The sequence below is a fragment of the Euprymna scolopes genome, chromosome 1 (assembly GCF_053919585.1).
Source record: "Euprymna scolopes isolate OS-2025 chromosome 1, ASM5391958v1, whole genome shotgun sequence".
Lineage (NCBI taxonomy): Eukaryota > Metazoa > Mollusca > Cephalopoda > Sepiida > Sepiolidae > Euprymna > Euprymna scolopes.
In genome coordinates this window covers 177,846,519-177,867,768 of record NC_136482.1, presented here as the reverse complement: position 1 = coordinate 177,867,768, position 21,250 = coordinate 177,846,519, and the positions used below count along the sequence as shown (strand labels likewise).

The window sequence follows — 21,250 nt, the reverse complement described above, 5'->3', positions numbered from 1 at the left end:
TCGACAGGCGACGGATTTTCACAAGATCGGTATCGTTTTGTAGCTCGACTCTTTGGACGACAAATATCGAAAAATTGGCTAAAAACATTATTCTTTTACCCTCAACTGGGCACTTTTCTATAGGAAGCAGTCGCTTTTTTCACCGATATTTTCAAAAGTCTTCCCCCTCTTTTCGATTGACTAGCCTTAATTTAAATCTTCGCCATTTCTGGTTTGGTGATTGACGCAACGGCAGAGACGTCACGTTTGTTTTTTGTTTTTGTTTTTTTTTTCATATTCTTTTTCTCCTTCGCGGTACGCGTTCGAGCCTGCCTGCTTACTACAATTTTTTTTTTTTTGATCAACACACACCACCAAACACCCGGGCAACGCTGGGCACCCAGGCTAGTCTACAATAAAGTAAAAGAAAGTCAAGAAGTGACAATCACCATATATGTGCATGTATGTAAATATATATGTGTGTGTAATATATGTAACATAATGTAAACATGTATGTACATATATATATATATATATATACATGTTTGTGTGTATGAATGGATGTATGCATATACAAATAAACACACACGTTTGGTTAAAGATGGACAAGGATCTCTAGAATTATCATGTTTCCAATAATACGAAAAGAACTGTTAAACAAAATATCTTAAAATGCATCTTCAATTCTTGGCATAAATATTCAGTTTGATGCTGTGATGAGTGATAATAACAATAAAAAAAAGTTTTCTTTAACTTTCGCTTTTTTAACTCACACTTATGCCTATGTGCTTATATATATATATATATATATATATATATATATATATATATATATATACATACTACCTTGACGTCCGGCATTGCCTGGTCGTACAATACGATTAAATATGATATTTTAATTAATGCAGATTTCGTATGTAATTATAGAATCAATCCGCTATTGAATATTATGTTACAAGGAATAATTTACCTGGTGGACTAATTCACAAAAAAAAAATTAATAATGATAATGTCATTCATCAAATTCCGTCTGTTTTTTTACAATATCACGTCAGCTGATATTTGGGCTTCACGATCTTAAAAATAGTCTTTTTTCTCTTATAGATTGAAATAATTTTTACAGGGGAATATTTTACATTACTGGCCAAGTTTACACTGATGTAACGAAAAATGTTCCACTGTAAAAATTCTTTTTATCTACAGGAGGAGAAAAACTATTTTAAAGATGAATTTTTGCGAGAAATATAAATTTCCTTTGTGCAAAATTTGCAAAAGATAGGCTCGGCTGTTTCAGAACCAATGAGGAAGGAACTCACACACAGTGTACGGTCTTTTCATCACACGACTATTAATCACGTACTATTAATCACTAGACATTTAATCATGTTTTTTCGTCATGTGGACACTTAATCATATCGAGACAATGAAACAAAATAACTTTTTTTATTGTTTTACAAAAGAAAAAAGTACAAGCAATAAATAAGGAATTTAATTTTTTCATATATTTGTTTTTCAATGAACTAAAAAATTTGTTTTTCAATGAACTAAAAATGACATATTTCGTAAATATAAACAATAAGTAACATTTTTTTTCTTTCAACTATTTGTAGAAGTTTGTTTACATTTTTAAATGAGAAATAAATTCATTAAAATAAATGTTATGTTTGTTGTTTATTTGTTAAATTTTTTTTTAAAGTGGCTGATATTTACTTCAAGCGAACAGATAGCCTCTCCTCTAACCCTTGCATGATTGGCAAGAAGGTGGGGGACAGTTTTTAATCTCTCGTAAAAAATAACCCCTAAATTGCCAAAGGGGCTAAAAATTTAACGTAATAAAAGCATAATCACATAAATAACACTATTACATAAATAAATTTTATTTTATTTTCCTTGGGAGGTGATTGTCTCGTTGTCGAGTGATTAAGTGTCCGCGTGTTGAAAATCACATGTGATTAAATATTTAGTGATTATATGTCACCCTATTGAATATTTCACATACATATAATCTTTCTGCGTTTGTCCGTCGTCTCTCTTGTTAAGCCGAAACAAGCTTCAAGTACCTTTTCCCTATTCTCCATGCGCATAGTTTGCCGTTCGATCGATACTAAGATTCTTTGAGATAAGATCCAGGTATTGATGAACGTCTCCTATTTCTTTTCTATGCCTGTTAGCTAGGAATGAGGCGAAGAAGGGAGAAGAGAAACTGAACAAGGAATCGTACAAAACCACCATCGGTGCTCAGTGCTTCAAAGTTGGTCTTCGGAAAGTGACGAGCCATCACGTGAAGACGTAACCTGGGACCAAAAAGGGATGGGGGGGCTGATATGAAAGGGGGTAAATATAATCTCGGATTCCTCCAAGTAATAAACATGATTGCACTGGCAGCTACAAGTAACCATTTTTTTTTTTTTACGCTTTTTTTTTTTTTTTACGCTTTTTTTTTTTCTTAGGTGTTGATGTATCTGACTTATTTGTTACTTCGTTTACTCATTTGTTGATTTTATTGATTTTTTTTTTTTTTTCCATTTTGGATTTTTTCTTCTATACTAGCAGGCCGTCCGGCATTGCCCGGTCGTAAAATACATTTAAATAAGATATTTTGATTAATGCAGATTTCGTATTAATTATATTATATTGGACCAAATATTTAATGATTTAAAAAGTTAAAAAAAAAAAAAAAAATGACTCGTGCGCAACCACCGAGAATCAAAACCAAAATGTTTAACTTACGATTTACTTAGTCCTTTGACGTTAATGCCTGAGCTATGAAGACATATTTACTGCAAGGCTAAAAATTAAAACATAAACCAATAGGCATTACGTTACGCATGCATATTCGTAATGCCAGCGTTCGACCTTCACCTGGAAAATTCCATATTTTTCTTACTTTTCATGCTTTTGCACAAATCTTCCCCAAATATAAAGTTTTGCATGGGTTTAAACTCCCTATATATTAAGTTTCATGTTTGTAAACCAAAAACTAATAGAGGAGTTTGGTAGGCAAAATTTTTTAAACAAATATAAACGTACATAAATATATATAGAAAGAGGTTTGTGTTTACTATAATCTTTTTATGCAAATATTACGCAAGTATAAATCATGTAAAATATCTGCATGAATATAATTACACGTAATAGTTAACTAAAGATGATCATCCCATAAGAAAACAAAAAAAAACTAATAGGGAATTAATTAAAATGAATATCTAAAAGAATATGCAAATTAGTTAGATCTTTTGCAGATGAATGCTATTCCACGACCCATATATAACAAAGTTATTTTGTTTTTAAATAAATAGAAAAAAGAGTTTTAAATATAAATATCAATACACGCACAACACTCTTTTCGGGTTTTATAGTTAGTTTATTTTACTTTTGTGATTTTATTTTTTGGTCCCCCCGACAAAAGGAGGGTGGACCTGTAAATTCACCCTTCGTCCGTTCGTCTGTCTGCACTTTTCTCAATAACTATGCCTTGGAATTTTTTGAAATTTTGCACAAACATTAAACATGATATGAGTAAAAAAAGTAACACAACAGATTTTTCGGGGAAAACTCTGGTTGCCCCCTCAGGGGTGCCTTTCGGGTTAAAATAGCTACAGTTGACACTTTTGTGCTTATTAAAAAACATTGATGCCTTGGATCTTTATAAAACTTTCTGAAAAGTTGTAACTAACTGATTTCTATATAATTTTTTTTGTCTATACTTCGCGATGATTCTTGATTCAGTCCATTTTTGGGACTATTTTACCATATTTGTCCAAAAATTTTTGTGTATGTCTATTTAGCAGTTTTGCATGGTGTTGAACTCAAATTTACATATGTTAAGCTTAAAATTGCACCGTTTGTTAATTTTCACCAAGATTTGACATTCCCTGGAGCTTTTGGGGCTAAATAATGGAGGGGGTAAACTTAGTCATTTTCTTCATACCTCGTTCACTGTGCACTCACGGGGAACCATGCATGCTTCACTTGTTCTATTTGTTTTTCCTTTATTTTAATTTACGTCTAATAATTTATTTTTTTGTGCGCTTATTTGTTTTCGTTATTTTCCTTTAATTTCATTAGTTTTTTTCTCTTTCGCTCTTTTTTCATTCTGATTATTTTTCTTTATGATTCCTCAGTTATTTATCTTTTATTCCTTTTATTTTTGTCTTTCATTCCATAATTAATTTTCTCTTTCATTACATAATTATTTTTCTTTCATTACATCATTATTTTCTTTTTATTCCTCGTTTATTTTTCTTTCATTCTTTATTATATTTCATTTTCATTCTTTATTATATTTCATTTTACTTCTTTATTATATTTCATTTTCATTCTTTATTATATTTCTTTTTCATTTCTTAATTATATTTTTTATTCCTTCATTATATTTTTTTAAATTTCTTCATCATATTTTTTTAAATGTCTTCATTATATTTTTTCATTCCTTCATTATATTTCTTTTTTCATTCTTCATTATATTTTTTCATTCTTCATTATATTTTTTCATTCTTCATTATATTTTTTTCATTCTTCATTATATTTTTTCATTCTTCATTATATTTTTTCATTCTTCATTATATTTTTTCATTCTTCATTATATTTTTCATTCTTCATTATATTTTTTCATTCTTCATTTTATTATTTCATTCTTCATTATATTTTTTCATTCTTCATTATATTTCTTTTTCATTCTTCATTATATTTCTTTTTCATTCTTCATTATATTTCTTTTTCATTCTTCATTATATTTCTTTTTCATTCTTCATTATATTTTTTTTTCATTCTTCATTATATTTCTTTTTCATTCTTCATTATATTTTTTTTTCATTCTTCATTATATTTTTTTTTCATTCTTCATTATATTTTTTCATTCTTCAATATATTTTTTCATTCTCCATTATATTTTTTCATTTTTCATTATATTTCTTTTTCATTCTTCATTATATTTTTTCATTCTTCATTATATTTTTCATTCTTCATTATATTTTTTCATTCTTCATTATATTTTTTCATTCTCCATTATATTTTTTCATTTTTCATTATATTTCTTTTTCATTCTTCATTATATTTTTTTTTCATTCTTCATTATAAATTTTAAATTCTTCATTATATTTCTTTTTTCATCCTTCATTATTTCTCTTTCATTTCTTCATTATATTTCATTTTCATTTCTTCATTTTTAACTTCTCTTTCCTTCAATTCAATTCTCTCCTCTTTTTTCACTTTCCAGACTTCATCATTTCTCCATTTTCTTTCCTTTTTGTCTGGTTTATTTTTCCTTTCTTTTCCTTTCACTTTGGTAAATCTTTCATTGTCAAGCCGAAAGGTTTACATACTTTTTGTTTGCCCGAATTATACTATTTTTATGTGTGGTTGTAGCGTTGGGGGTAGGGATTTATATTTGCTCCCTGTCCCTTTCCTCATCTCTAATTTACATTGTCCTTCGCTCCTCTCCACCCCGGGCGATTTATTCCCAAGATCTCAGTCCATAGGTCATCAGATAACACACACTTGAAGTAGATCCATTGAGAGATACTTGCACCATATACATGGGCATAGATCCCTGATGGAATTGGATTTAGCCATTAGATACAACCAACGCTTTTTTGATTGATTTTTTTTTCTCTTTGGTTTTCTTTTTTTTTTCTCTTTATCATGATTGTGAGCTCAATATATAATTTCATGTAAAAATATATTTTCAAAAAAGAAACCTCAGATTATAATAATCTAAACTACTAGTTGATTCAACATACAATATTTCTCCTTTAGTATTACCAGCGAACAAAAATACAAGGTTCAATCTACACGCATCTCTATATGCTGTACATATTTAATCTTCTTCTGAGGCCATTAGTATCGATCGAACAGCTTGTATTTAAGACTCACATTAGACATCCATTGTATCATTCTCGTATCGTTTCTCTCCATGCAACGCATATCCTACACCCTCACTGGCTAGGTTTCATTTTCATACATCAGCACACTGCACACACATACTTGAACGACCATGATAGAACCATTCTCTTCGTCAGCAACGATTTTTCTTTTCCTCCGCACCAAAATCAAGAGTCTAAGTCATTTCTGAAATAACCTTTTCCCTTGCTTACTGTGGTACTTTGCTATTCCTGTGCAGTTCTAGGAGATTCACCCCCTCAAACTAGTTTATTGCTAATCGCCTGAAGCACCCCTACTTGGGAATGCTGACGGGGCTACTCAGACATTTTTGCCACATTTTTGCAGAGTGCTCTAACTCTGCGGCGCTGGCTCTTTGATCCTACTTTCCGATCTTTTTGTCACATCTTCTAACTGTTGAAACACTGTTTTCTCCTTGTATAACATCCACAGCAAGAACTCGTCTGCCTACCATCCCTGCATAGAACTTCCCTTTCTTCCTCCATGTGCCTGTGGAGAACACATTGCTACAAGATTGCTTCCCTGAGGACTACATTACGGTCCTTTTTTTAATTCAATGTCAACAAACACTCGTCAAGTCTTCCTCATAAGTTATCAAATTCTATTAATTTCATTCATCATTTTCAATCCTCTCATAATATTTATTATCATTCAACTGACAGTCTGTGATTCATTATTAATAACAGCAACAACAAAAATCACCAAAGTTAAGCAACATTGAGCCTGCTCAGTAGTTAGACGGGTGACCATTTGAGAATAAACAAACATTCCATCCAAGTGTATAAATATTGTTTGGGTTGAAACCGGCGACAGACCGGCGACCTGTCACACAGATGGTTCCAATCATCAGTTCCATTTCCAACCATTCTAAGCGTAATGCATCTCATTCTTGAAAAGTCGATAATGATGTCGAGTTGCATCGATGTTTTTGTTTTGAATAATGAACAGATTAAACTTTATATACAGCTACCAGTTCTACCCGGCATTGCCCGGGGCCAAAAATGTAACATATTTCTATTAAAACTTCTATTTCTCTTCTTTTCTATATCCGTCTGTCTGGGACTTTTCAAGGTATATACATTTACAAAACATCTTTTTGGGTGTTTTTTTTCCGAAGATGTTACTATTTTGAAATTCGAATTTAATTTCATGAAGTATAAATGCCTAAATGAGTTTGAATCTGCTAACAAAATTATTATTTTGTCATTTCAAACCTTGTGTCGCATTTTGCTTTCGTGGGGAAGCAAATAAATAGCAGTATCCACATTTGGTGCAAGTTTAGATTGACACTTATGGCGGCAATTAAAAATAAAGAAAATACAAAAATGTCCGTTTGATGTTCGTAGTAGTCATATAATTTGATCAAGTAGTTTTTTTTTTTTTTTCAAGTAAATCAAAATTTACGACTAAGCGAATTATAGTGTTTTGTCTGAATGTGATAAGATAAATAAAGAAAGGGAGACCACTCAAATCGAAGTGTCGGAGAATCCTTAGGTTCGGTGCAGTTTAGTAGTAAAATCGCTAAAAATCGTAAAAATTGTAAATTTTTTAGTTAAAAAAAAATACTTGATCAATTTATATAATTTTTGGAATATGATGTTCTGTAAAGAGAAGGTAAACGATACAAGTTCTTCATTTTTGTTTATCGCCATAAGTGCCAATCTGAATAAGCACCCAACATTTTTTCTTTTCATATAAAATAAATGTTCTTCGTCGTTGCAATAACAAAATCCGACAGTTGAAAAAATGAAAAACCAATGGCATCTACTTGCTTTTTATGTCAATTTCAACTAAAAGCAATTGTTAATTGCTAACTGTTATGTCGCGATCAGTTAAATACTAGATCTATCCGTATTAAACGTAACGTAAAATCTCCCAATAAAATCCCCCCGATTATCTCTTTCATTCTCTCTGTTTCATTTGTTACTTCTATTTTTGGGAGAGCGGAGAATTGGTAGCAACAGTAGTCGTTGAAGCAACGTCGTTTCTATGGAAACCAGTCATAAAAACGTCGCTCACCTCCTTACGTTTTTTTCCAATTTTGAACACCAGTAAATTCATAACTTTTGTTTTACTGAACGAAATTGAAAAAAAAAAAATTTTTTTTTTTTCACAATATAGCTGAGAAGGTGATCTATAAACTGTAATAATTGTTGAAATTTGGTCGAAAAATGAGTGAGCGGTGAAGCTTTAAAGCAGTTCTAAATGACTAAAACTGCCACTTACTCATATTTTCAAACACTTTGAATGATAAACTTAAGTTATTTCGAAAACTATTTTCATTTATAGTTAATTTTCTATCTCATCATCGGTTTTCGTAATTTTTGGATATGTTACTAAATTCAACATAATTAAATATATGCCATTGGTTTTACTTGAAATTCAATATTTCGGTTTTCGTTATTATAACGAAAAAGTACCCAAATTAACCGTACATTATCAAATATGCGCTCTGTGTAATTAAACTATCGAAGTTAATCTCTGTCGGCCATTACTGACTGACCTTCCCCCCACCCTCCTTCCAGTCTCAATTCTCCATGCACACACTTGTTGGATTCCATTACAAAATCCCTTCTCTACTTCGGAGACCATCCATAACAGACGCAGATTCCTCATTTATTAAAGTTACATTGATATTTTTCTTTTTTTTTTATGTGTGTGTGTGTGGGGGGGGGTATATGATGTCAGTTTCTGTAAAAGCAGTAGGAATAGTTTCAGAAAAGCTGGAAACGCCATAAATAGAATTTTAATTAATTGTGGATTATCTACTCTTGACTTTTCGATCTCTCCCTCCCTCTCTCTTTCTCTTTCTCGTTTTCTCTCGCTCCCCTCTTTTTTATCCCCCCCATTCTCTCTCTCTCTCTCTCTCTCTCTCTCTCTCTCTCTCTCTCTCTCTATCCTCTTTTTATCTATTCCCCTCTAGAAGATGGATTCAAGCAGTATCCAATGTACTTACTAGAACTGCATATTTATTTGTTAAGCTCCTCATTGAAAGCTCCCTATTGGAGGTAAACATTTTTGGGTGCTTATTCAGATTGGCACTTATGGCGGCAATTAAAAGTAAAGAAAATACAGAAAAGGCTGTACGATATACGTACCAGTGACGGAACGAAGATGAAATATTCCAAAAATCACGTCATTTGATCAAGTAGTTTTATTATTTTTTATTAGTAGTAGTATTATTCAAACAAATCAAATTTTACTATTAAGCGAGTCATAGTGTATTCATCGGTCATGATTAAATCCGATGAAATATAAACGGGGGGACAACTCAAATCAACATGTCGAAGTGAAAGGTCAGCCTTATGTTCAATGCAGTTTAGTAGTAAAACCGCTAAAAATCCAAAATTTTGATTTTCGTAGTTTTAAATAAAACCATTTGATCGATAGTTCCTCTCTCTTTTTTTCTTTGGGATAGTTCCTCTCTCTTTTTTCTTTGGGATAGTTCCTCTCTTTTTTTCTTTGGGATAGTTCCTCTCTTTTTTTCTTCCGGATAGTTCTTCTCTCTTTTTTTCTTCCGGATAGTTCTTCTCTCTTTTTTTTCTTCCGGATAGTTCCTCTCTCTTTTTTTTTCTTCCGGATAGTTCCTCTCTCTTTTTATTTCTTCCAGATAGTTCCTCTCTCTTTTTTTTTCTTCCGGATAGTTCCTCTCTCCCTTTTTTTTCTTCCGGATAGTTCCTCTCTCTTTTTTTCTTCCGGATAGTTCCTCTCTCCCTTTTTTTTCTTCCGGATAGTTCCTCTCTCCCTTTTTTTTCTTCCGGATAGTTCCTCTCTCCCTTTTTTTACTTCCGGATAGTTCCTCTCTCTTTTTTTTTTACTTCCGGATAGTTCCTCTCTCTCTTTTCTTATTTATTTATTTTGTTTTACTTAGTCACTTCACCACTGTATTTTTATTGTCTTCCCACAGTGTATTATGTCAATTGTCTTTCTTTCTGACTCGCACACACAGTATAGTCTATCTAAATCTCACTTTATACGCTCTCTCTCTCTCTCAATCTCTCTCTCTCTCTCTCTCTCTCTCTCTCAAGACAGTCTCCCTTTTTCTTTTTTTTTGGGGGGGGGGGGGGTTCAAGATAGTTCCTCATATTCTCTTTAGTTACGCTCACTTTGACTACAGTTGCACTTTTTCATTCTCTATGTACAATCTGTTGTCAGTTTTCCCCACCTCTCTCTCTCTTTCTCTCTCTTTGACAGTAAAGTATATATCTTTTCGCTTTCTACCGCCCTCATCCCACCCAGTACAGCCAATGATAGAAAGTTGATTAAAACTGTTGATGACAGTTCTGGCAGGATTTATTGATTTTATCCTGCAAAGTAATGCTTTCAATTAACGACTTCCCATCATGGTCTGATAGAGAATTATGATTTACTTTTTAACACACATGGTCTGCATTGGCGACAAAGATAAGTTATTGACCCTGGAATCGAGTGACAACTTGATGCACAAAGGGCTTGCATTACATGTGCAGCGGGAGAGAGAGCTCTCCCCTAGAGTTTGAATATTTCAATCTAATACATACATATGTATGCAGCGTATACATTTACACGCATAAGAGTATGTATCTTAGATATGTCAGCTTAAATTCTATTAAAATCCAACTTTTAACATCTGAAAAGACAACATAATACGAAAGATATATATCTGAAACCTTAGAAAATGACTGCCAGTCTGTAGTGAAATAGGGACAAAAATGGATGGTGACATTTAATGCTAATAAAACAAAGCTTTTCTCTGGGGACAAAGTGTAGTATCTGTTCTTATACTGCACTTCACCTTTTCTGGCCTCAGGCCTGTGGGGAGAAGTCCTTCTAGACTGAGGCAATTTTTATTTTTGTTCCTATCTAGAGGACCTCCTTTTGGGGAAGTTGGATTTCCCCCACATTACAAACGGACCTTGTGTCTAACTCTGCCCTCGTGGGCAGGCAAGCAAATAGTTACAATTACAAGAAGCCTTCTCAACCACTGATTGCAATGACTAATAATACGCTACCTGAGAGCTCTTTGTTCAAACTCTTCGGCTTAACATTCACAGGCTATATGAATTGGAACAATTACATTGAAGATATTGCAAAGGTTGCTGAGAATAAGGTGGGCTCCCTCTACTGTGCTAGAAAACATTTGATGTTAAATAGTCTGGTCGGGGTGGAGGTTCATATCGGAATGTGTATAAATCAGGAATACATATTAATACGGAGCTGAGACATTTCTGTAACAGTTCTTGTTAATAGAGATAGAGGGGAGATACATTATTGATGATGGCGGGAACGCATTACTTGGAAGGGGGGGTATACAAAGTTCGTTTACAAGATGACAGACAAAACACATTTACCTTTTTCCTTTTGGTGGAATGACGGCAAACGGAGACAACAGTTTACAAATATAGATGATTTTTTAGTCATACCAGCTGGTTCATGATAGTGGTCAGGGATTCAAGCGTTTATGACTACATGGTCTCCTTCCCCCCCCCCCTTCGGTTTTAAGGGGCATCAGCTCCCAATCTGACCGACTCTCTCTGAGTCTGGCTGACTATCTAACTCGAACCCTGTCTCCATCTTAATTAACCATGCTCTAGTCCATCACCTTACAGATGCTAAACTTCTGACTGACCAACAATATGGATTTAAACAAGCCTGTTCCACAGCAGACATCCTAACTGTAATCTCTGAACGTATATACCATTCACTGGACAAAGCGGAAGAGGGCAGAGCGGTAGCTCTAGATATATCTAAGGCTTTTGACAGGGTATGGCATGAGGGTCTCCTCAGGAAAATTAGACCATACGGTATCACTGGTAGAATACTTAACATAATTAAATCCTTCTTAGATAAGAGAAAAATCCAGGTTGTCCTCGGCGGTCGTACATCTAAACAATATGATATAAATGCGGGAGTGCCCCAGGGTCTATCCTTGGACCTCTATTGTTCCTGATATTCATAAATGACCTCCCCGACAAAATTGCCTCTGAGATGGGTATATTATGCTGATGACACTACACTCTATGGCAGGCATGACAGGAAGACGAATGAACACATTTCTAAAGAAATGGCAGAAACACTAGAGGAAGACCTTCAATCTGTAGTGGAATGGGGACAAAAATGGATGGTCACGTTCAATGCCGCCAAGACTAAACTAGTGTCATTCAATAATTACAAGAAACCCTCTCTACCACCTATAGCAATGGCCAGCGACTCTTTATCTGAGAGTACATCTTTCAAACTGCTTGGCCTAACGTTCACAGGAAACATGAGTTGGAACAATTACATTGAAGGCATTGCCAGGGCCGCTGCAAGAAAGATGGGCTCTCTCTACCGTGCTAGACAACTACTAACACCCCAAAGTATCCTGTACCTCTATAAGGCCACCATTCGCCCATGTATGGAGTATTACTGTCACATTTGGGCTGGAGCATCTGCTACTAGTCTCTCGCTCCTTGACAAGGTTCAAAAGAGAGTCGCAAACCTGATAGGCCCTGAACTGGCATCTAAGCTTCAGCCTCTGTCCCATCGATGAAATGTTGCATCTCTCTGTCTTTTCTACAAGTATTTTAGTGGTGAATGCTCTGACGAACTGCAATCACTTGTGCCCCCACGACGTGAGCACCCTCGACAAACCCGACAGGCTGCTAGATCCCACCCCCACACTATAGAGATCTTTCTACTCCAATAGTTTCTTCCTCAGAACCGCTAGACTTTGGAATTCCATTCCAGGTCCCTGCTTCCCCAACTGTACTGACATGTTTGGGGTGAAAATGTAATAAAAAAAAATAAATAGAAATATATATATATATATATATATATATATATATATATATGTTAAAGTGAAATCAAAAGTGCCTTTAATTCTTCTGAAATTTCTAAAAAAAAAATATATATATATAGGTTTTGATACTTAATTGGTTAACTTATATCGCAGAATTCCCAGGTGACTACAATTTGATTGTCTTCAAGTCCAGTGTAAACAAGTTCTTGATGACCCATAACCCTATATAATCCAATTTACAAAAATCCCAATACCTGTGTTAAAACGCTATAATCACATTGACTAATCTATACCCATTAACCCTTATCCTCGAGTGGCCTCCGGGCATTGATAAGTGGTGATTCCTTTGTAAAAATATGCATATATATTTGGAAATGAAGATATAAAAAATAATGTCCGAAAACGTTTTTATGTTTTAATATTTATTTCTTATTCCAATTTTTTTTTTTTAATTATAGAAGAACATGTCTGCAACAAAATATCTCTTCAAATTTAAAATAATTTACAAATCTGTATATTAAGACGATTGTGTTATTTTGTGTGACGCGTTTACATCTTTTTTCTTCTGAGTGACTGTCGTTTAATTATTATAACTTTCGATTTCTTGTAATAAATAATTTTATCAAGAATTTTTCATAAGTTTTGGCTTCAGTTTCGATTATAGCTGATAACACTTAAGTTATCTATTTTTTAATAAATAATTTTACCAAGAATTTTTAAGTTTTAGTTTCGTTTTCAATTATAGCTGAAGGCACTCAAGTTATATATTTTTTTCTTCCTTCAGAAGTTTCAGTTTCTATTTCGATTCAAGCTGATGTACCCAAGTCATATGAATATATATATATATATATATATATATATGTGTAATTTTTGAAATCATAACTTTATAATATATAAGAATCGATAGAAAATTGACTCTATAATAATATATACGAAATCTGCATGAATTAAAATATCATATTTACGCATATTTTACGACCGGGCTACTAGCTTAGATAAATACTTTTGCAGTTTTAACAAAAGAGCTACAATAATGTCAGGTCGTCTCCATTTACGCTGAACATCCACAGAATGCTAACATCAATATATTACATATGAAAGAGTTTGCTGTGGAATTTCCGCAGGTCTCGCTTGTCAATCGTGAATTAAAAAATAAATAAATAAGAATAAAGATCATATATTGTTTAGCATAAAATGAACCATGATGGTTGACATGCCATAAAAACCAACAAGATTTTAAGAATAGCACTTTGCTGTCAATGCAATTTATTTTTAATAAAAAATCTCCATAAATGCTTCCATCTAATTTCTTTCTTTATCATCTTTACAGGCAATCCATACGGTGAGGAAGGCGAAGATGAAGAAACACAAAATTCAGAATTACTTGGAAGTTCAGGTAAAAAATTTTGTTCACATTCAAAAAGATTTTGGTTATCCGGCATATTTCTCGAGGCCTTTCATTGTTGCCTTAGTTCCGCTGGTTTCTAGATGGTGATAGCTGATTTGGCGTCCCAGACGAAACGTGTTCCAACAGATATTTTAACTGAAGGAATTTATCACATATTTAATTACTGGGACATTTTTAGACAAATTATTATTAATATTATTAGTAGTAGTAATAGTAGTAGTAGTAGTATTACTAAGTAGTAATTTTTTTTTGTGTAAAAATGATACTTTTTTTGAATAAACAATTTTTAATTACTTTTACTTTTTATTTTATCACATAAGAATGACGTTCCAAAACACATTTTCATTAAATAAATTTATGACTAGTATTATTAAAGATTCTTCGGCAATATGATGAACTGGGTTCGTACTTATTAGGTATTAAATACATGAGTTATTATTATTTTACTACTTATAATATTGCTACTGCTACTACTAATAATAATTAAACATTTTTTTATGAAAAAAGAATATCATTCTTATACCAAAAGATTCACTACTAATATAATAATACAAATACTACTACTACTAATAATAATAATAATGATTCATCTTAGACTGTCTCCGTAATTAAATATATGATAAATTCCTTCTGTTGGAACATATTTCGTCAGGGACACCAAATCAGCTATCACCATCTAGAAAATGGCAGAACTAAGGCAATAATGAAATGCCTCGAGAAATATGCCAGATAACAGATTTCATTTAATTTTCATATACAAAAAATAAAAAATACATGAATATTTCCTGTTTTCAACAGGCAGAAATTTTAAAAGGAAATCCATTTTTATTTTACGATGTTAAGCTTTTTCAAAGGTTTTAGATGTGCCCAATTATCTGTCACATTTAAGTTTGAAATAGCATTTTCACACGAACAACAAACTATAAAAAAAAAATGATTAATAATCTAAAATGCACACACAACAAAAACTGGCACTTTTTATCTCCTCTCAAGCATCTAGCTAAAACCACATAGATAAAACACAACTTATCAAAAAGATTATAAGAGCATAAGAGTCATTTAAATAAATGACTGTCAAAATGCGCTACTCTCCCACATATCAGATTTCAACCATATTTTAATCTGCAAGTAGGTTTATTTGTGAAATTATCTTTGCTGTCTATCAACAAATAAAAAGTTACTATCTTGACTACACATTTTATTTTTTTATCTAATTTAAGCTTAAATGATATCATTTTTGCTTCTTTGCTTATGGTTTATTCTATTTGATTATAGGTCTTGTAAAAATTTCTTCATTGTTGATTAATTTCTTAGATTTTTTTTTATCAATTTTATAATATTTTTCTAGATTCATATGTATATATACTAGGCTACCCGTGACCCATTTGGTCAGTATGATATATTAGCTATGGAATTAATGTATGAGCGTCACACTTGTGACGTAAAGAACTTTTTTTTTTTTGACATGATAGAAACATTTCTATGAAAGCATATTAAAATGAAAAAAGAATATAGATAGATTTTTATGAATCTTTCTGTTTATAATTGTTTATTTAAAAAAAAAAAAAGCTTACAGCCATTGAATTATAAGTGGTTTGCCATACTTATAGGTAAATATGCACTGAACAGATACCATAATACTTAAAGTTAAATTCAAATTTTGATATCTTTTTTAAATGAAATTGTTAGTTATAAGTACAGAATAGTTAAAAAAAAAAACCTCTCCCCGTGTTAAGAATGGCTTTTTAGATAGAAGATGAAAATAAAATGTAACTTTTTTTCATTTATTTAAAACAAACATTCATAACTCAAATATTTAATTTATATGTTAATAATAAGCTCAATAAAACTAATTAAGACAATGCGGGAATGAACGATGTAAAAAAAAGTATATTAGAAAAAAGAAAGGCGGTGGGTAAGTCGCCGTTGTAAAATGCTCTTATAGTTGTCAACGGGTTAAAGTAGATTTATTTGTAAGAAAATTGCGTTAAAATAACTTAAACGTAATATGGAAATGAACGATGTAAAAAAAATGCAGAACGTATTAACAATTGTTTATTTGGATAATTTAAACAAAAAAAAACAATTGGGATGCTGAAAACGTACACAGTAAAACAATATGTTTTATTGTCGCGTTGATTATTTATTTGTAATGTAATTTAAAAAAAAATATTTTCGAGGCTATTTATTTATGTTGCTAGTGTAGAAAAAATGTATGAATGTTTTTGAGAAAGGTGTATTAAAAAATGTAGAATAAATAAATAAAAAAAAAAGAAAGGAAGGTGGTTGGTAAATTGCTGTTGTAAAATGCTCTCATGGTTGTCAACGGGTTAAAGTAGATTTATTTGTAAGAAAATTGCGTTTATGCTGTTATGGGTTTATGTTTATGTATGCATGGGCGACCAGAAGTTGTAAACCGGATGTGTGGTTACAACACCCGTTACAAGGTCATTTGAGTTTTATAATTATATATATATATATATATACAGATTTCTTCAAAACCTCTGGCCTTGATGAAGGGGAGACTAAAACTTGCTGCTATGGTTTCTGTTGCAATATTTTTGACTGATAATGGGGGGGGGTATATATTCAACTGATGCCCACAACATCAATATGTGACACAAGGTCAGAAGGTAGGCTATAGGCAAGCTTCCCTAAAGGAGGGGCACTCTTGCAATTACAAAAATTGCCTGAGTATCCCCGTCGGCATTCCCCGGACGGGGCACCTCAGACAACAAGCAATAAACTTGCCTAACCCGAAAGTCGGGTGGCAAGGCCTGGGAGGGTGAACCTCCTGGGTTATACCGAGCGGTGTACCTCAGTTCAGCGTACCTCAATCAGTATTCTGTCAGGCTGAGTGTCAAGAACAGATTCTTGACGAGTACTTTCTACCCAGTCTCCAAGCTGCCTAAGCAGCAAGGAGACCCCAATGATAAGGGGGGTATACTCCCTTAGTGTTGGGGGTTTCTATTTATAAACGTTGCTGCTAAGAACTGACAAATCAAATTAATTCACGTTCTGCTATCAACCAATCAGAAATCAGAATTGCACATTTGTTTTTTTTTCGTGTCAACACAAGAAGGATCTTTTGCTCTTTGGCTGCAAAATTATAAAGTCCGGGACCTGTACAGAACAGCTGCCCACAGAGAAGTCATCATCGCTAGGACTTGTATAGAATAACTACCCATCAGAAACTCTTTTAAAACTAAACATGGCTTACAACACAACTTGTTGATTAATTTCTTACACATTTTTTTAATTAATTTTATATTTTTCTAGATTCATATATATATATATATATATATATATATATATATATATATATACAGGGTGACCCAAAAAAAACAGGGCATCCAATTGTTTTTCTGAGCATTTTACAGTCAACGGAGAAAAAAAGGGCCAAAGACCCTAGTGTTTTGATGTGATGTTTTGAATATAATAAACTAGTTATGACCAAAGTTTCATTTCATTCGGACAAAACACTAAGAAACGGGGCATAATTAGAGTTGGAGCCCGTTTTTTGGGGGTCACCCTGTATATATACACGGCACAATCGCGTTGATACACCGGTTCTCCTAAGATCACCAAAGTTAAGCAATGTTGGGCCTGGTTAGTACCAGATGGGTGACCATTTAGGAATTCTAGATGCTGTATGTGCTCTCTGCTTATCTCAGCATTTGTTTCCAGTCGTTCTGTACATACACTTCACTTGCCACTAATATTTAACAATGTCGACCCAGGAGAGGTATGGTTGGAGATTGTGCACATCCTGCCACAAAAATTTCACACACAGGCACCCCTTCGTGGGTATGCATAGTCTGTCAAAGACTGAAGGAGCCTGTTTATATATATATATATATATATATATATATATATATATATATACACACATATATATATATATATATATATATATATATATATATATATATACACACAGATTTCCCCAAAACCTTTGGCCTTGGTGGAGGGGAGACTAAAACTTGCTGCTATGGTTTCAAATGATCTGAAATAACAACGGGAGACTTGATTCCAAATATTTCTCATATGTTATATCTCCCTTCTTTGGTTTTCATACATAAAGTAAATTTCATAGTGTATAAGGATTATTTGATATTAACAATATTCATAATTGAACCTTATTTCCAAAAGAGGGGAGGTGTAACATATGAGAAATATTTGGAATCAAGTCTCCCCTTGTTGTTATTTCAGATCATTTGAAACCATAGCAGCAAGTTTTAGTCTCCCTCCATCATGGCCAGAGGTTTTGGGGAAATATCAGATATTTTGTAATTCTTATGCAAATCTAGAAAAACAAATGATTATGATTAAAACATTGATAAAGGTGCAGTATCTTTCCACCCTCAAAAATCCTTTAAAATTACCACAGAATAGGTTTTCGAGTGTGCTGAAACAAAAATAACATTTAAAATTCCAGGAAACGAATAAACGAATATAGGCACATATTAAACGAGTTTTTACGGTAGTCTGAAAACAAAAACAACTTCATAACTAAATATTTAGGAAGTTATAAAGAATCGAAATCGGTACTTGTATCGGAATCGTTAAAAAAAATTATAATCGTCCCATCACTTATATATATATATATATATATATATATATATATATATATATATATATATATATATATATATATATATATATATATATATATATATATTCAGTATACATTACAAAGAAAATTAAAGTTTGTTTTTTTTCCTAACGGGCCTCGACAAAATTGAGAAAAGAAAAATATAAAAAGTGCATACAAATAAAAAAGAAAAAAAACGAAAGGGGGGAGAAGAGAGGGTGAAAAATCTGTTTGCTTATATAGCATGTGCTTTTTTTGTTTTGTTGTTTGTGGGGGGTTTTTTGGGGTTTTTTTTTTTCTCCATTACAAATTTGATTCTGTGTAGTAATGATACTTGCATCACGGAATTGATAAAATGTTGATAAAATAAAAATAATTTCCTTTGAAAGAGTGACTAGTACTTATCGTATATCAGCATATATATTACTAGCAATGTCTCCCGGGTCCCTCGAGCTTCTGATCTTATTTGCAGCAGCCTCATAAAACTGCTCCTCCATTTCGAAACAGTCAGGCACTCTCGCTCATACTACACACCCGTATGCAACAATACACACACACAAACGAATGTGTGTGTGTGTGTATATATATATATATATATATATATATATATACTAACACTCGAAAAAACTATACTATATATATATATATATATGTCAGAGATACACAGATAAATGCATGTATTTGCACACTCATATATTACACATGTATGCATAAACTCAAATAGACACTATTTATATAATTCATGCATATGTTATATATATATATATATATATATATATATATATATATTTTTTTTTTTTTTTTATAAGATAAAAATCTTTATATTGAAAATTTATTCAAATTTTCAAAAAACCTTTATAAACCTGTAAGGAAGGGATACAAAATTTTAATTATACCGCAAGGAATACAAATAATACAAGAAAAACCTTATTCCATGGAGTTTCGAAGAGTGCAATTCCTCTCATCAGAGGTTTGCAAAATATACAATAAATATTGCAGGTTAATGCATCACAGCAAACAAACAATATAAAATTTTTCATATTTGCATAAAAAAATTCATTTTACAGATTTTAGACAGTTTGTAGGGATTCAAAGAGATTGGGAAAGCAAGAAATGGGAAAAAGGGAGGAAAAAGATATGATAAAGATCCAATGGGAAAGACGGTAACATTTAGGGCGGGAAAAATGTGTGTATATATATATAGTATATATATACTAGCAAAAGTACCCGTCATTGACTGGGTTCAAAAACAGCCTACAGAAAATGGACTCTGATTTATGAAAGTATGATAGGTTATGAAAAGGTAGGCTTGTAAAGAGATAGCTTCGAATTTGGGGGTATCAAAACCAAAGCAAAATATGATGGAAGTAAAAATAAAATAGATAAACCCCATAATTTATTATACCATACCTGTTCATACTCAAACACTTATCACAATATTCTGTGGATCTATATTAAAAAACCTTGTTAAACTTTGTGACATATTTCCATTCTATAGAGGTCAGGCGCGAACGAACACCCCATAATTTTATTATACCATATTTCTTCAAACTGAAACATAATTATCAAAGTATACTTACGCAGATAGATATGAAAAGTCTTTATTAAAGTTTGTGCCTATTTCCATTCTATGGAGGCCAGGCACGAACACAGACCCCACAATTTTATTATACCATCCCTATTTAAGTTAAAACATACTTATCAAAGTATTATTATGTACATCTATATCAAAAACACTTGTAAACGTTTTTTTTTTAATTTTAAAATTTTTTATTTCCATACTTTGTGGACCAGGCGCGTAAGCAGACCCCACAATTTTAATGAATCCTCATTATGCCAGATCAAACATGCCCATTCCTGTATCACAATATATCTTCTATCATTATATGTGATCAGTTTTCTATAATAGTCAACCATATAGGAGCCTATTCGTGACCAAACACACACACAGACCTTCAGCTTTATATTATAGATATAAGAACAAGTAGTTAATAAACATGTTAAAAAACACGCTGAAAAAGAGTTAAAAACATATTTAATTTTAAAAATGAAGCACTAAATAAGTGGATAGTCCTTAATCCATGGAGTTTCAAAGAAATACTTTCCTTCTCATCAGAGGGTAGGATTTAGCAAAATGCGGGATCGGATTTTGCTTGCAAAAGTATTAAATGAAACTACAAATAAGTCATAGATCTTACTTGGTAACAAAAAGTGAAACAAAGGGATATGGTGAAGAAAAAAGTGATTTCACGTGAATCGATAGTCTGGTAAAGGGTAAAATATCCAATAACGGTAAAATCCAGAATCCAAAAAAGTTAGTTAAATTTCCATTTTCACAAGTAAAATCCTAAGAAATCGCGCAATTGGAAGATGTCCAAAGTAATCCAAAAGGCAGAAATCCGTGGACTAATTCACAAATGGGTACAAGGAAAAAGGAATTAGTTCAAATTATATTATTAAATGAAAGACAAAATTTGCGTAGAAAAAAAGAAATGGAAGAAATTTTAAAACTTGACAGTCAAGGTTGGGCTAATTTAAGGAATATATATATATATATATATATATATATATATATATTAGTCTTGGAAGTTCCTTTAAAACTATAAAA

At 32.2% G+C, this 21,250-nt stretch overlaps 1 protein-coding gene across 1 annotated transcript in view; it reads left to right on the top strand.

Annotated features, from left to right (window-relative positions):
- Window positions 1–21,250, top strand: part of LOC145277787 (uncharacterized) — a 330,110-nt gene that overhangs the window by 109,347 nt on the left and 199,513 nt on the right. Inside the window, exon 2 of the mRNA XM_080129567.1 lies at window positions 13,971–14,036. Within this exon, the coding sequence (XP_079985693.1) occupies window positions 13,971–14,036 (66 nt within the window). The remainder of the gene's footprint in view (window positions 1–13,970; window positions 14,037–21,250) is intronic.